Source organism: Fusarium proliferatum, assembly GCF_900067095.1.
Source record: "Fusarium proliferatum ET1 genome assembly, contig: FPRO_scaffold008, whole genome shotgun sequence".
Lineage (NCBI taxonomy): Eukaryota > Fungi > Ascomycota > Sordariomycetes > Hypocreales > Nectriaceae > Fusarium > Fusarium proliferatum.
This window is the reverse complement of record NW_022194797.1, coordinates 2,011,977-2,025,593: the sequence shown is the minus strand read 5'-3', so window position 1 is coordinate 2,025,593 and position 13,617 is coordinate 2,011,977. Positions and strand designations below refer to the sequence as shown.

The window sequence follows — 13,617 nt, the reverse complement described above, 5'->3', positions numbered from 1 at the left end:
GTATAGGGTTTGTTACCCAGCCACGAGCAGTGCACACGTAATCCGTGCGATGGAAAAGCAGACATCCATCTGGGCTGGGTGATTCCACTACTCAAAATCGACAAACATTCTTCCGCCTGAAAACGAAAACTTCTGCTTCAAAATCTTAAAAGTCATCCCATCCGAGAAGGTCTATCCAGGGCCCGAAAGTTGCTTCATGGTCGTCCATTCCCACTTCGTCAAAAGCTTCCACCATACGCTTCGCAAAATAGAAAGAAGACTTGCGATAGTCTCCATCTGGAATTGGGTCGATGTATTCCCAGTGTTCCTCTTTCCTTTCGTCGTCCGGATCCGCCTCGACAAGCCTCCTATCCCGTGCGTAGTAGCAACCAAGATCTTCAGGCCTGGGCCTATAAGGAGAATCTGCCTTGAGCTTCAGATTATAATCTACTAGGCATACACCTGAAACCGTTTGATCCCAGCCTAGACCTGTAATCAGTCTTGCCGCTTGACAAATCTCGCCACCTTGTTCCTCAGCATAAAGTTGCGATCCCCATTCGGGTTTGTACTCAATGCCCAAAACTAAATCAGTTTCACTAAATGCCCCATAGATCTCCCGAAAGTCGAATTCCAGACTGTCCGGTCGTAAGATAAAGAGGCTATGTCCTGGTTTTGTAATCGTGACGTAGAAGGGAGCACTGCCAGATAGATAGTACCCCATCGAGTCAAAGCTGTATCCCTTGCGTGACACAAAGGCTTTCCTCATCATCAACCTCGATTCTTGGCAAGTATTCCACAACTCCGGATCGTGAACCTGTGTCGAAATATCACTGATGCTCTCCCCAGTCACACTGGCGAAATCTTTGTCTGGCAAAGGTATACCCAGAGCCAAGGGGGTACGGTAGGGGGCGAAGCCCGAGACGTTTTTGAGCTGAATTGAAGGTTCTTGGGAAGCATCGAATACTCGAAAGACACGAACTCCTGCGCGCCTTGGGCGAATAGCAATGGCCAGGTCCCCAATTTCTTGCCTAAGCTCAGTTGGGAGAGCAGGAAAGAGATGGAACTCAGTCGGCATGATTGAAAAGCGTCGGTCCAAAAGCGTGAAGAGATGAGAAAAGTCTCGGTTTGACAGACGATCCGCGATCCTGTTGAGGGTAGAAGAATCGCTATGTGCGATGGAAGAAGGGCAAATTATCTCGTCCAAAACGGCCGGACATGGAGAGTTATATATGCCACATCAAATGATCAAAAACTTGAAAAATACTCCGCTTGAGTCATCAGTAAGGATGAAGCGCATCATACGTGGGGACTGTGCGGAAGTGTAAAGGAAACAAAGCTATCACACCGGATGGGTTTATTGGACAGCATCGGTTATAACGGAGTTAATTGATTGGTGGTTAAAGATTATGACTTCTCAACGAGACATATCAAGCCAACACACTGAGAAGTCCAAATTTACTTCAGCTTTTGGAAGGCAATATGACAGCAAAGTTTGTATCTTGGCATATTGGTCACTGAGCACGATCCGTACTAACCTCCGCGCGATTATAATGAGCTATCAATCACAGGCACGTATCACATAAAGCCCATAATTTAGACATTTTGATGCAGGCGCTCCAACAACACCCGAGCTCGATAATAAACAGAACATACTTTATTAGGATTAAAAGTCTCTACCCTAATTTGCCTGTGGTATATCTATCTTCGACTTTCTCTTTGAAGTATTTATCTGCGTCGATAGGCTCACTTGAAAAAGTGATTAGAGATGGTAGCATTACTTGAGATATACTTATTTGTGAGCTGATGAGATACTTTGCAACTTCATCCATTCAGAGCCAGCATCATGAATTTTCTAGATCCTCCCATCCAAGAAGCCCGATTTGATCTTCGTGATGCCGCCCTGGGAAACGCCTTGCCGCTCCATTTGCGAGCCATGCAGAGTGAATAGATGACGCCTCGTAGTCTCCGCCAGCCACAGGATTTATATACTCCCACTCATTCAAGTTATCTACCATATCATGGAGAGAAACTTGAACAAATTTCCTGCCACTGGCGTAGAATTGCATTGTGTCTCTACCATAAGACGAAGGGGCACCTGCTTTCCGTTTCAGGTTTGTATCAACCAGCCACAAACGGCGCTTTGGCAATCTTAGAAGTAGAAGGATGGCGGTAAGGATCACATCTGGTGAAACGATAGAGGTGTCATTCGCCAAGCTGGCGTCCGTCCATGCTAAATCATACTCGATACCAATTTCCTGACAAGACCCCATAAGCCAAGGGGGAGAACTCGGAGTCCAAAGAAACTCTGAAATACGGGCCTGGGTGTTCCGCTTGCTAGCGGCGAAATTGCCAATTTGTAGAATGAGAAGGTCTGAGCCTGGCCAGATAGAAAAGTAGAAGGGGTTACTACCTGAGCAATGGCTCACTCTTCCAGGCTCGGGTAGTCCATAGGGGCTGTTTGAGGGATTGGCGAAGTGCTTCCGAATAACACGCCTCGATTCTTTGCAGGCGGTCCACAGTCCGGAATCGATCATGTAGGTGGAGATATTCTTGTCTAGCGTTCCATCGAGGCCCTTATGATACTTAGAACATAGGGGAGCGCCAAGATACCAGGGCCTGGCGTCTTCCCTCGCCATGAGGCTTGCCCAATAGCTGGCTTTAAACTTCTCATATACGTTGTAGAGATAATTCATGAATGAGCTACTCATAGGTCTATTCTCGTCATGAGAGGGCGGGTTGTGAATCTGAAAGATTTGGACTCCACGGTGGTGTGGTCTCATAGCGAAATGCCATATCTGGTCTCTGAGTTCTCGCGGAAGGAGAGAGAATTGGTAGAAGCTCGTAGCCATCGTGACGAGAGAAATCCGGTGGAGATAAGGAGCACGAGCACTTCTTATGGAGAAAATGATGAGCCAGATTTTGTGTCGAGGTAAATTAGCAAGGAGGAGAAAAGGAACGGCTCCAGATAAAGGAAAGGGATTTATGTAATCGAATGATATGGAAGCTTATTTCATTGGATTCTTCGTGAAAGATTAAACTTTTATCGTACAGTATGCTTCTACAATGCTGATTCATCGTGAAAGCTTCTGGGTAAAAGCTTATATTGAGGAAAAAATTCCGTGTTCTTATTCGTTACCTGTGTTTGCAGCCTAAAGGTTAACCTTATAGGTGGCAGTCATACCCATAGTTCCACAATGTTGATCACTTGACTGGAATAAAGTTTCAAAGTCGTGAACGCAACTCAGTCTTGTTCTGTAGCAATTGGTCAGACATTTTGGTATGATGTCTAAGTTGTGAGCTAGATGTGTTATTTGCAGTTGAGACTTGTGGCTGAGAGCTTATTCCAGCAGACAGAACCTAGAACGTAGCATACATCAATCCCCGCGAGGGTGTCTTGATAAGCAGCCTGAGTTGTTATCTAGACGTATTATTGGCAGTTGGAACTTGTGGCCTATGACACTCCAGAGCCTCGGGTTATACTTCTCGCGCGTATCGTGGAAACTTCCCTCAGGCACAGACGACTTGACGCCGCGAGCATCCTGAACCTATTGCCGACGGAACGCATTTGTTAAATAAGCTCAATAAATAGTTGCCCCTCTCGGGTCATATCCTCAAAGTGAATGTTTGTCTTTTCTGTGCAGAAATGTCCTACTCTCATGTATTGAGCCAGTGTACCTTCTGCCTGGTTCGAAGTACCGGACGCCGCTCGAACCAGAATTCCATGGATTTGTGGCGTTCGAGTCATCAGGCCAACTCTGTGATTTACAAACTCGAGGACGGGCAGACATCTTATCTCGCCCCGCTCATGGTTCTCCAGCGTATCGTACACGTATTTTAATGACGAAGGACCAAACGATCGGAGCTGGCAGGACAGTTTCAGCGTGGCATTGTGGGCCATGCCGTTAACCACATGTGTACCTTGAATCTCCAGGTCTGATACCAGGGACTCTATATACTCCCATGAATTGGGAACGCTGCTGACACCGACCGTTGAGCTAGCTCTTGAGCCAGATTTTGAACTTGGGTCGACTCTCTTGAGGCGGTGCAAGATCTTGCCATCCACTGAGGCCCAAGACCATGAGGGAACACATCGGCCATACGGTCGCCTTTTGACTCCAGCGTCTCTGACCCAGAGGAGATTGAAGGGTAATGTGTCTTCCCAGAGGCCAGCAGCGTACTTGAAGCCCATACTCTGCTGGATGAAGTAGGCCACACCCGCAATGGCCATCATCTTGTCGTCATCATTCGTTAGGTTGCGGACCGAGTAGCTCGTCACCATTTCATACCACCGCAGGTGGAATTCTGCCTTCTCCTTCATATCCTGTCCTCTAAAAGACCAAAGAAAGCTAAAAGCTCCCCTGATACTGAGTCGTGCGGCGTTGGTTCTTATAGATGACATTTGCGCGTCATAGCGTCGTTTCTTATTAGCCCACAGTTTATGCTCGGGGTTGGCGTACCAGCGTTTTTTAACTGTGTTTTTGGCCGGACGTGTGACAGGTCTTGTAGAAATTCCGGCGCGTCGTACAATTGTCCTGCTGCAAAGCTGCTTGGGTGGTTCACGACCTGGATTAGGAACCGTCGGCGCGTTCAGAGTTCCATTCTGGCTGAACTGGGTGTTCCGAGGATATTCTTCTTCCCGATGACACTCAGAGGTAGTCAATGTGTTGCACTCAAACATCATAAGACCTGAGCAGAAGTGCAGAATCCTGCTGGCCAAAAATCTTTCTTGAAAGGTCCAGCCTCTCGTGGCTAGAAACGAACAATCCACCTTTTCCCCGAAGAGCTGGACCAGGTCGGCATACTTGACCGTCGAACGGACCACGAGTGAAGAAGTCCAGTTGCTGCAGAGCACGCAGTCGTAGGGGAAGAGATCCTTGGGTTTGTAGCAGCCGCCTTCTGAGTTCTTGGATGCTGTCGCGGATATCACAACCTTGGCTCTTGCATAAACGAGGCCCATATCGCCAGATTCCTCTTCCCATTCCTGGGTGCGTTGCATGATACAGAGCGAGTCGATCCATAGATATTTGATCCCCATTTTGTGAGTTATATCAACAGCGTCTCGAAAATTTGGATCCAGGGTCTCTATCAGAATCGTCTTCATCGTTTCTTCGTTGTCCTTCCTCAGCTCAGACTTCACCGTCGTACCCCAGCAGTGACTAAGCGCAGCATACTCAACGACACTGTCTAATTTGAGAGTTCTGCTCAGCACCAGTTGTATGACGCCTTTTTCCCTGGCTTGCACATCGATGAGTCGTTTAGGAAGGTATCGCTGGCTGGTAGGTCGGATGAAGTGGTTGCGGCAATTGTGATGCTCTCGCTCGCACTTCTCAACTATGTCTCGAGCCCATTGAAAGCTGGCCTCAGAGCCAGTTATGTTGGACTGCCCGCAATGATGTTTGCTGGATGCTAGCACACAGAGTGAGCCATGAATACGCTGCACAGCACATATCAGACGTACCATAACTGGCATCTTCGATTTGTAGCCACGGGAATGGACTAAATCCTTTGTCGTATAAACGAATCTGAAGCGATTGCCAGCTACCAAACTCCCTAGTTGCCGAGATTTGGATTGAGAGGTTCCTGGCTTCGACACCTTGTTCACAGTCACGAGAATTACATGACCTGGGGACTGCGGAAAGTAGCGGCGTAGTGATATCCGGTTCCCTGACCATAGCATCTTCTGCGCATGTTCCTGGCACCGGAGTCGTCTGGGCGTCAAATGACGAATGCCAGAGGAGGCTGCATAGATGGCAGTCCTTGGAGGATTGCTGGAGCTGATCTTTTGTATAAAAGTCGTATTCTTCTTTTGAACGTGTCAATCTCCAACGGGTGCCGCGGAGGATGGAGGACTGGTCAACTATGTTGCTGCATTTCCCACACAATCTGCAGTCTTTGCCCGGAGACCTTTCCAACCGCGACGCGTAACGTATCGGCCTTTGAGCACAGAATAATGAAAGACACCAAGGACCGAACCCGGCGCATAGGTAAGGGAGTGCTAGCAACAGTCGGTAGAGCAACCCAAGGGCAAATAATGGCGATAGAAGAACGAAAATCGCAAACAAAACGAGGTGAAAGCTTGCCAAGAGACTGACGATGGAGAATATTACGCAGGCGACGCTCACAAAGGTACTAAGCGGTTGGCCATTGACCCATGAATTGAAGAAGTACGCTGACGGTGTCCAAACCAAGCCAATAGTGATAATCTTAGTCCAGTCTAAGGCGTCCATCGTGTCGTAGTTGGAGGAAGCCATCGCGTTTTCTCATTCTTTCAAGGGAAGACAGAAGCTGATGACCTGTACAAAGGTTCAGTTCGTCGAGTTCAGCTCGACAGGTTCGACAAGCGGGGTTGGGCTGATATGATTGGATTGGACTCACTCTGCTTACTACGTCTGTGCGTTCTTCTTCGATTTGATATTGTTGTATACGGCTGATAGTCGGGACTTGGCAGGGCAACAGAAGAAAAGTCTATATCGCCTGACACCTCCGATGCTATCAAGAGGAACCAACTTGTTGGGCCTATTGATGAACAATAGGTTTGTCAACAATATTGGTTATTTAGATGCTCTATGCTCGCTCAGTTCAAAGATATTGCCTCGGTATCATTTCCTGACCTCGTATCCGACCTCTTTACAATCTCAAATGCTTTCGATAAGCGAAGCCTGAAGCCCTTCTCAACGCCGACTGATGCTATAGTTAGCTTCTCAATTCAAAGTTCTGTTGAAAAATGACAACTCACGAATTGCTAGATGTGCGTATTTGGATATCACCGGCGCCCAAATCAGTACAGCCACCAACTGCCCAACACTCCAAGTCCCTGTCTCTCCTCTCAGCAATAAATTCAGCAAGGGGGCTCGAATTACTGCCAGGCCGAAACAAATGCAAGCAAGAGCACCGGCTTCAGCAATGTGTATCCCAAGGAGAGAGGCCTTGATCACGATCCATTTGATCCATTCCCATGCCTCAAGTTGACGCTTCGATAAGGACTTATGCTTTTTGAGAAACGCTGTTGGAGAGTTGCATAGACTCCAGATCTTGGCCCACCATAGAATGGCAAGTAATCCGAGGAAAGCATATATACTTCCCGCCGGAAAGACATACCAATATATGCTCTCTCGCTCTTTTACACAAAAGGTTCGAAGGGAAGGATGACCACCGCATTCTTCAAGTGTATTCTGTCCTTGAAACATTTTGTAAATCCGATCTGGGTCTGGATTTGCAGCTGTATCTGCTGCAACACCAGCAAGTACTAACGCAAGTGTCGAGAGGAGAAGGTAATACATCGAGTCGAGCTCAGCTCTGCGGAGGGAGATCTGTCCAAGAATAATGGGCCAAGCCCCCATGCCTGCAAGGAACTGGACACTATCACGATTCCACAGAAGGCTCTGCCAGTTCTCTGCGCCAGTGAAGATAGCTGACCGTGAACTGGCGTTTATGAGCGCTATCTCGATGGCAACGACGAAGAAGCATTGTGCTTCATGAAGCTCTGCGAGAAAGGTGCTCGTTGCGTGAGCGAGATTCGTGCGCTCGAGGCGTTCAAGGCCTGATACACGATGGGTCAAGAGATTGGGTCCCGGGCTTCTTTTTCGAAAGAGATGGGTGAAGATCGATGTGGACGTGTTGATGAACTTGTTGACTTTTAGCAGTAGGAAGAATAACCATGCAAATACCACCATGGCTGTTTGGGTGACGTATGTTATTAGTACCTGCAGACTGATAAGCATGGGTACCATCGCTGAATTTACGGGCTTACTCCAGGTCCAGCGATATCAATGTTTATATCGCTTTCCAGTCCATCGCACAACGGCGCAAGAGCCTCATACACTTTGATCCACTGAATGGTCTCACTCTGGAAATACCCAGGGCCAAGCTGGCCGATGGAACACTCTCCCATACTAGTATCGCGGCAACTTGCAGCAGCGCACTCGTAAGTCAGATTCAGAACAGCCTTTCCGTCAAAATCTCTCCCATTGGTGATGCCCAAAGACGTCAAGGCGCTCGAGATCTGCTCCCTTGAGGTCTCATTTCCTACCCCGCCGTGCTGTTGATCAAGTGTAGAGAAGGTGGAGTTTGCGAGAGTTAGGGCTGTGAGCGACAGACATTGCCAGAGAGTCTTCCAAGAGGTGAATAAATTATCGGGACTGGTGCATATGACTGAACAGTTCTTCTCGGAAGAATCGTGCCCAGAACAAACGTCGCGTAACAAAGTCACGGGCTGAGTCGCGGCCATATCCTCTCCTTTATCCAGTGTTGTGAAAAGATCCCACGGTTCGTAGAGAGTTGCCAAGAGAATCGTGCTCGTGTCGGGTCGCGTCACAGCATCTCGCGTAAGCCCATCTATCCATCCGCCATTGACAACCCTCACTATTCCCTGATCCATAGTAACAGATTTTTCATGATAGAATTAAAGAGTTTTCTTGTTGGTGAGTTTGCTAGGCATGAGGGTTGATTGATTGTTGTCTTATGGTTTGGTCTATCTGAGACATTTTCGCGATCTTGTTTCATCTGATGGTCCACCTCACGTGGCCTCTTGAGGCCCCTGTACCTGAACCCTGCAACACTGACTTAACAAGATCTGGTCAGCTCATAATCTGAAAAGTGAAGGAACAAAAAGAAGAAAAGACATCTGTCAGATCATACTATGTCGCCACCCTTTCGATGTAGGACTGTATCCCAACAACTAAGCTGCTCTACGAGCACATAACCGTACTGTGACCCATGTCGTCGAGCAAAGCGCTGCCAGTGATTCCATGCCAGTAATTTTTCCTGATCCCCGATCTCTGGTAGCGACACCTCACGATCGCTCATTAAGGTCCTAGCCGAAATCTTGTCATGCCACTTTTGTGATCGCCGAAACTTTTCGGATGTCCTTTCCATCTGACTGAAAGAGATAGGACCATGGCCAGAGAGGGCCCTAGACGCATCAAGCCTTTCTCGTTTCATCTTGAGCAAGGCAGGCCTTTTGGGGAATAATGACAATGCTCCTGTATCTTTTGGGTAGTGGCGGTCGTCATCGAAGAATGGCCATGCCCGCTGTTGAAATATCTTTCTCTGCATAGTGTCATGACGAGATAGCTGCGAATTAAGGAACTCCCACCACGCTGGCTCAGCAGGACTCTGACTATAGGAAAGCCCGTGCATTGGTCCCCGCGAAAATGTTGCTATTATGAAGTGATCTTCCATTCTCAGGGAGTGGTCCATTTCAAAACTGCAAAGCCTCTTGACAAAGCTGCCCAGAGGTTCGGTATCTTTTGGCCTTGCTGCGGCAAAGCGAATCATCCTGACGATCAAGGGAAACCCGTAACAAGCCATGTTCCTGACGGCCACCTCCATTTCACGAGAGCGAATACCAACGTCCCGACCATACTTGACTGGGTCTACGAAGAGCGTGTCAGGAAATAGAAGTCCAGTTTCGGGAGGTGCATCGGCTTCAGGCAACCATGCGTCACCGCAGTGAGCAAAGAGAGCTCCATATAGTGAGGATGCATACGTCCAGACGCAGTGAAATCCCTCCATTCGTCGCCTTGTGAGTTTTCTGGCTAGTTTTCCAAATAGAGCGCGGTTTCCGGGGGTGAAGCTGAGTACCTTGTAGACCAGAGACGACAGCTCAACTCGTAGAAATGCTCTCAAGAGACGTCTTCTTTCACCTTCCTGCAGGTGGCATGAATCGAATCTTTTTGTAACTTTTTTCCCCTTGAATATGAGGTAGCTCTGGATGTGAGTAGGCTGAGGGAGACAGATGTATTCCCGAGGTGGGAAGGCCGCTTTCGCCTTTGTGATGTAGTCTTCGACAAACATCATTAGAAGACTATGCAATTTATCGAGTTGTTTCATGAGAAGGGCATCGCGGGTCACAAAAGGATTTGGAAGCTCTTGACCCTCCCATGAGTTTAAATGTTCTTCAACGAGGAGCAGACTCTTCCGGGACTTTCGGGCCTTTCGAAGAGACGGGAATAGAATGATTGCCATGGCATCTTGAATCATTCCGTCGTCGAAGTCGCGCTCGAGCAAATTTCGTATTATTGTGCTTTTGAATTCAAGGTATTGCTCGCACATTACTGGAGAGGCTTCAAGGATGCTCGAGAAAGTGGCCTTGGATTGAAGGTACGAGAATATTTGCAGACGCAACTCGGCGGGGATTTTGATAAAGGGATCCATGGTGGCTATGATCCCGCTTTCGTGGACCAGGAGCTGAACCGAAGGGTGTTTCTAGGGTGAAGCTGTTTGATCTTGTGATGAAAGGTCGATGAACGGTTTCTTTGCTGGGGGAAAAGATAAAAGCTTGATAGAAGCACGCTCGTATTTATATATGTCATCTCGTTTCGCCACTTAGTAGAGTAACTCTGAAATTGTGTTCTGTATGAAGGCTATCCTGACTTTAACCTTTATGTTGGCAAAAGATTTGTGTTCATTGGGCAGCACAGACTTACAATTTATATGGCAAAGCTACTTCAGTCTAATTTTCTACATAAGCGTCCTTTTACTTTCGGTTTCAGGCTTTTTCTTTTAGCTGGGAAACTTATGTTTGTTGATGTCTACATTTTTGTTCCAAAGCTTGGGCAGATTTTGACTTCATAGTGAGTTAGCCCGACAAATCACGTCGAGAAATCACGTCGAGAAATCACGTCGAGATTTGATGAACTCTATCCACCAATCAATTAATTAATCTTTGAAAATGCTGTGGCCTGACAGCTTACCGCGTTCTCGTTCATCACTTGTGTTTGCAGCCTAAAGCTTAACCTTATAGGTTGCAGTCATCCCCATAGTGGCCTGACACTAGACCTCGAGCCTAGGCCCAACGCTTTACATTTTTCATCCTTAGTACATGTACATTAAACGGTCTTACTCGAGACCAAACGTACACCTGTTTCATATCTAAACAACCTCAGAACACCAACAACATTTTACGTCATCGAATTTTACGATTCGTTGTCAGGTTGGGTGGGGTATTAGGTATTATGTATATGGTATATAGCTAAAGAATGTATGTGAAGATCTCAGGATCGTCTACTGCTAGACATGGAAGGGTTGCGGCCAACCTCCTCGACCATCATCTGCTTAGGATGTCCGGTATTTGAAGTCAAAGGTAGCTCATCTCCCGAGTCTGTCCCCTCCCTGAAAGGATTCTTCTGGGGCTTCGTCTCGACTGTGACCTCAAACTCTGTTCGACGATGAATACCAGGTCCGCCGTTGTGTCTACCCATGGTACCAGACAAGTCCTCATCAGAATCACCAGCGACAACCTTTGATCGATGTGTCAATTGGACGTTGTTACCCTGAGTCCATGGTGCGTCGTTGGTCCGCTGGTTGTTGCTTTGGTGGTGGCCAGAGTGCGACATGGATGGGTAGTAGTCGTCGGCGTTCTCACCCTTTGCGAGGCGAGTGATGAGTTTGGCCATGGACATTTCGATGTTGAGCTTGACCATGTATGCGACGGGGTGGAATTGGATGTAGACGACCTGGTTGGGAAGCGACATGAGACCAATGAGCATACCCTGGTAGAGTCAGCACGGGCCTTTAGATGGGCAGAGTCGAGATACTTACGTCCATGAGGATCGAAATGACCATAAGCCTAGCGTTGAAGCCAACAAGAGGCTCATACTTCTTCAAGCGATGCTGCTCGACGAGTCGTTTCTTGACAGTTCGAAGGAAGTACCAGTTGAGACCAGCATCGACGAGAAGGATGAGGACCTTGGAGATACGATCCCAGACTTCATTGATGCGTACGAAGCTGCATTGGTCAGTAAAGAAAAGTCAAGCCTTCGACAATGACTTACGTTTGACTGGCGGGAGGAACAGTATGAGCAGGAATCCAAATAACAAAGACGGCAATGTTAATAAGAGTGATGGTAATGGCGGTTCCCCATTTCAGCTTAAAGATAGTAGACCGATGTTCGGCGATGATGGAGATTCGGTTGACGATAATCTGCATAAGAAGCTGGACCTCAAAGACCCAAAAGAAAAGAATAAAGAACAACACGGGTACACTATACACTGTTAGCACGCCACTTTCGACACTGGCTGAGTGGCTGTCTTACGTCGGACCGATGATTCCATCCAAGAAGATCCATCCGATGATAGCGATGATAATATTTGCTAGAATCTCTCCCCAGAGCATGTAAATGTAACTACTTCGTAGCGGGTTTCGGTTCCGTCGAGTCTGCTTCCACGCCTCCCAGACAGTAAGCAGGCCAAAGCCAAGGGTGAACCCCATGGCAATGGAAGCGATCTTGATGTCACTCGTAGTCGCCGACATGATGTACAAAGGAGTGATACAAAAAAAGCAAAGACGAATGAAGGATCGGCCGGGGGAAGAGAGGGAAGAGGGATGGAATCTGGGGATCCAGGGGTTTATACATGCAGACACTACCAGAACCACGTTTTGGGTGCTCCTGGCAGGTCGAGGTAAGCGTGAAGCTGGAGATATTAGTGCCCCGGGACGAGACTCCAGAAACGGTCTGGCGTGGCGTGGCGAAACGACATTCTCTAGCCAAGTCTCTGGATGAATCGCATCTGCGCTTTGACCTTCGCTTCGACACTTGAGCTCTAGTGAACAATTGGACTACCTGATTTGATGGGAGAATACGCTGGTCGAATAGCTTAACCATATCCCTGCCGTTACCCGAGGGTCTGGTCCCAGATGCATGGTATGATCGTCTCTCGGTACGCATGATCTACAGGGATAAGCATCACATCACCGTGCAGACGCATTGTATTTCCGCACTTTAATTCTGCAACCGAGCTCCAATACGGGAGAGTTACCAATGGCTCCGGGCCACATTTCCCTTTATGTCACCCAGCCTCGGTTTTCCCCTCTCGCGCCTCAACGAAATGTCATCACAGACTCTTGCGCTAAAGGTTTTTCGCCCGCTAAAATGGCACTCGACTCAGGGGGGACGCCACTGAATCAGCGCCACAGGAGATGGCAGCGTATCAAATTTCGGTACTTGGGAATCCTTTGAGAACAAGTTCCGCTGCGCCAAGTTGCTGGGCTTCCACTTTTGTCAACGCCACTTGGGTCTTTTGATGGCGGAATGAACCGTTGTTCTTCGCTGAAACGTTAGATGAAGTTAATATCGAACAAGCTCATTCGTTGTCAAAGTTTGCGGACACTTTCCCAAGACTTATTTAGTGTTGGGACAGAGACATCTTCTTGACATATTCTACCGTAGAATTTCCGTCGTTAGGTCTGCTCCGAGCTCCGGGCCGAATGTGCATGATCTCCATTAGATTGAAAGGGGTCACGGAAATAAAATATTGTTGGGACGAAATGTTCCCCCGAAATGGAGACATTCTGAGACGAGCTCCAATTTGCGCCTGTCCAACCGAGGTCTCGGAATAATTCCTCCTCTTTCAACATTCCAAGAAACCGGATATAACATTAGCAATTAATGCCCAGAAAAGATGTATACTTCGCAGTTCGTTTCACAGTCCATATGATCATCTCTGGTAGATCCCAATACATGACTCAACTCATGCGTAGCCCTGCCTATAGTAGCACTCGGCGATAAAAATGCAGAGCCTCAGAGTCAGTAGGGGCAGATCGTCGGCGGTATGTTAGTCATTAGTGGATCGGGGTAACAGTGCTGGTGGAACTGATCAATTTTTGAGATCCATCACCCACGTGGATCGTCAGTGCGT

General features: G+C 47.9%; 6 protein-coding genes across 6 annotated transcripts; all 6 read right to left on the bottom strand.

Annotated features, from left to right (window-relative positions):
- Positions 1 to 145: 145 nt before the first annotated feature.
- On the bottom strand, positions 146 to 1,054 carry FPRO_14491 (uncharacterized protein; the record flags this gene model as incomplete). Its single annotated transcript, XM_031219521.1, has 1 exon — positions 146 to 1,054. One exon carries the CDS (start codon positions 1,052 to 1,054, stop codon positions 146 to 148), a length of 909 nt encoding a protein of 302 aa, XP_031085272.1.
- Positions 1,055 to 1,820: 766 nt separating this feature from the next.
- FPRO_14490 (uncharacterized protein) lies at positions 1,821 to 2,828 on the bottom strand (the record flags this gene model as incomplete). Its single annotated transcript, XM_031219520.1, has 1 exon — positions 1,821 to 2,828. One exon carries the CDS (start codon positions 2,826 to 2,828, stop codon positions 1,821 to 1,823), a length of 1,008 nt encoding a protein of 335 aa, XP_031085271.1.
- A 719-nt stretch (positions 2,829 to 3,547) lies between these two features.
- Positions 3,548 to 6,230, bottom strand: FPRO_14489 (uncharacterized protein; the record flags this gene model as incomplete). The annotated part of the gene is made up of 2 exons (XM_031219519.1): positions 3,548 to 5,385; positions 5,438 to 6,230. 2 exons carry the CDS (start codon positions 6,228 to 6,230, stop codon positions 3,548 to 3,550), a joined length of 2,631 nt encoding a protein of 876 aa, XP_031085270.1.
- A 323-nt stretch (positions 6,231 to 6,553) lies between these two features.
- FPRO_14488 (uncharacterized protein) lies at positions 6,554 to 8,356 on the bottom strand (the record flags this gene model as incomplete). Its single annotated transcript, XM_031219518.1, has 3 exons — positions 6,554 to 6,660; positions 6,716 to 7,682; positions 7,730 to 8,356. The coding sequence occupies 3 exons, from the start codon at positions 8,354 to 8,356 to the stop codon at positions 6,554 to 6,556; spliced, it is 1,701 nt and encodes a 566-aa protein (XP_031085269.1).
- Positions 8,357 to 8,610: 254 nt separating this feature from the next.
- FPRO_14487 (uncharacterized protein) lies at positions 8,611 to 10,134 on the bottom strand (the record flags this gene model as incomplete). The annotated part of the gene is made up of 1 exon (XM_031219517.1): positions 8,611 to 10,134. The coding sequence occupies one exon, from the start codon at positions 10,132 to 10,134 to the stop codon at positions 8,611 to 8,613; it is 1,524 nt and encodes a 507-aa protein (XP_031085268.1).
- Positions 10,135 to 10,973: 839 nt separating this feature from the next.
- FPRO_14486 (uncharacterized protein) lies at positions 10,974 to 12,232 on the bottom strand (the record flags this gene model as incomplete). Its single annotated transcript, XM_031219516.1, has 4 exons — positions 10,974 to 11,471; positions 11,521 to 11,707; positions 11,754 to 11,963; positions 12,015 to 12,232. 4 exons carry the CDS (start codon positions 12,230 to 12,232, stop codon positions 10,974 to 10,976), a joined length of 1,113 nt encoding a protein of 370 aa, XP_031085267.1.
- Positions 12,233 to 13,617: the final 1,385 nt, after the last annotated feature.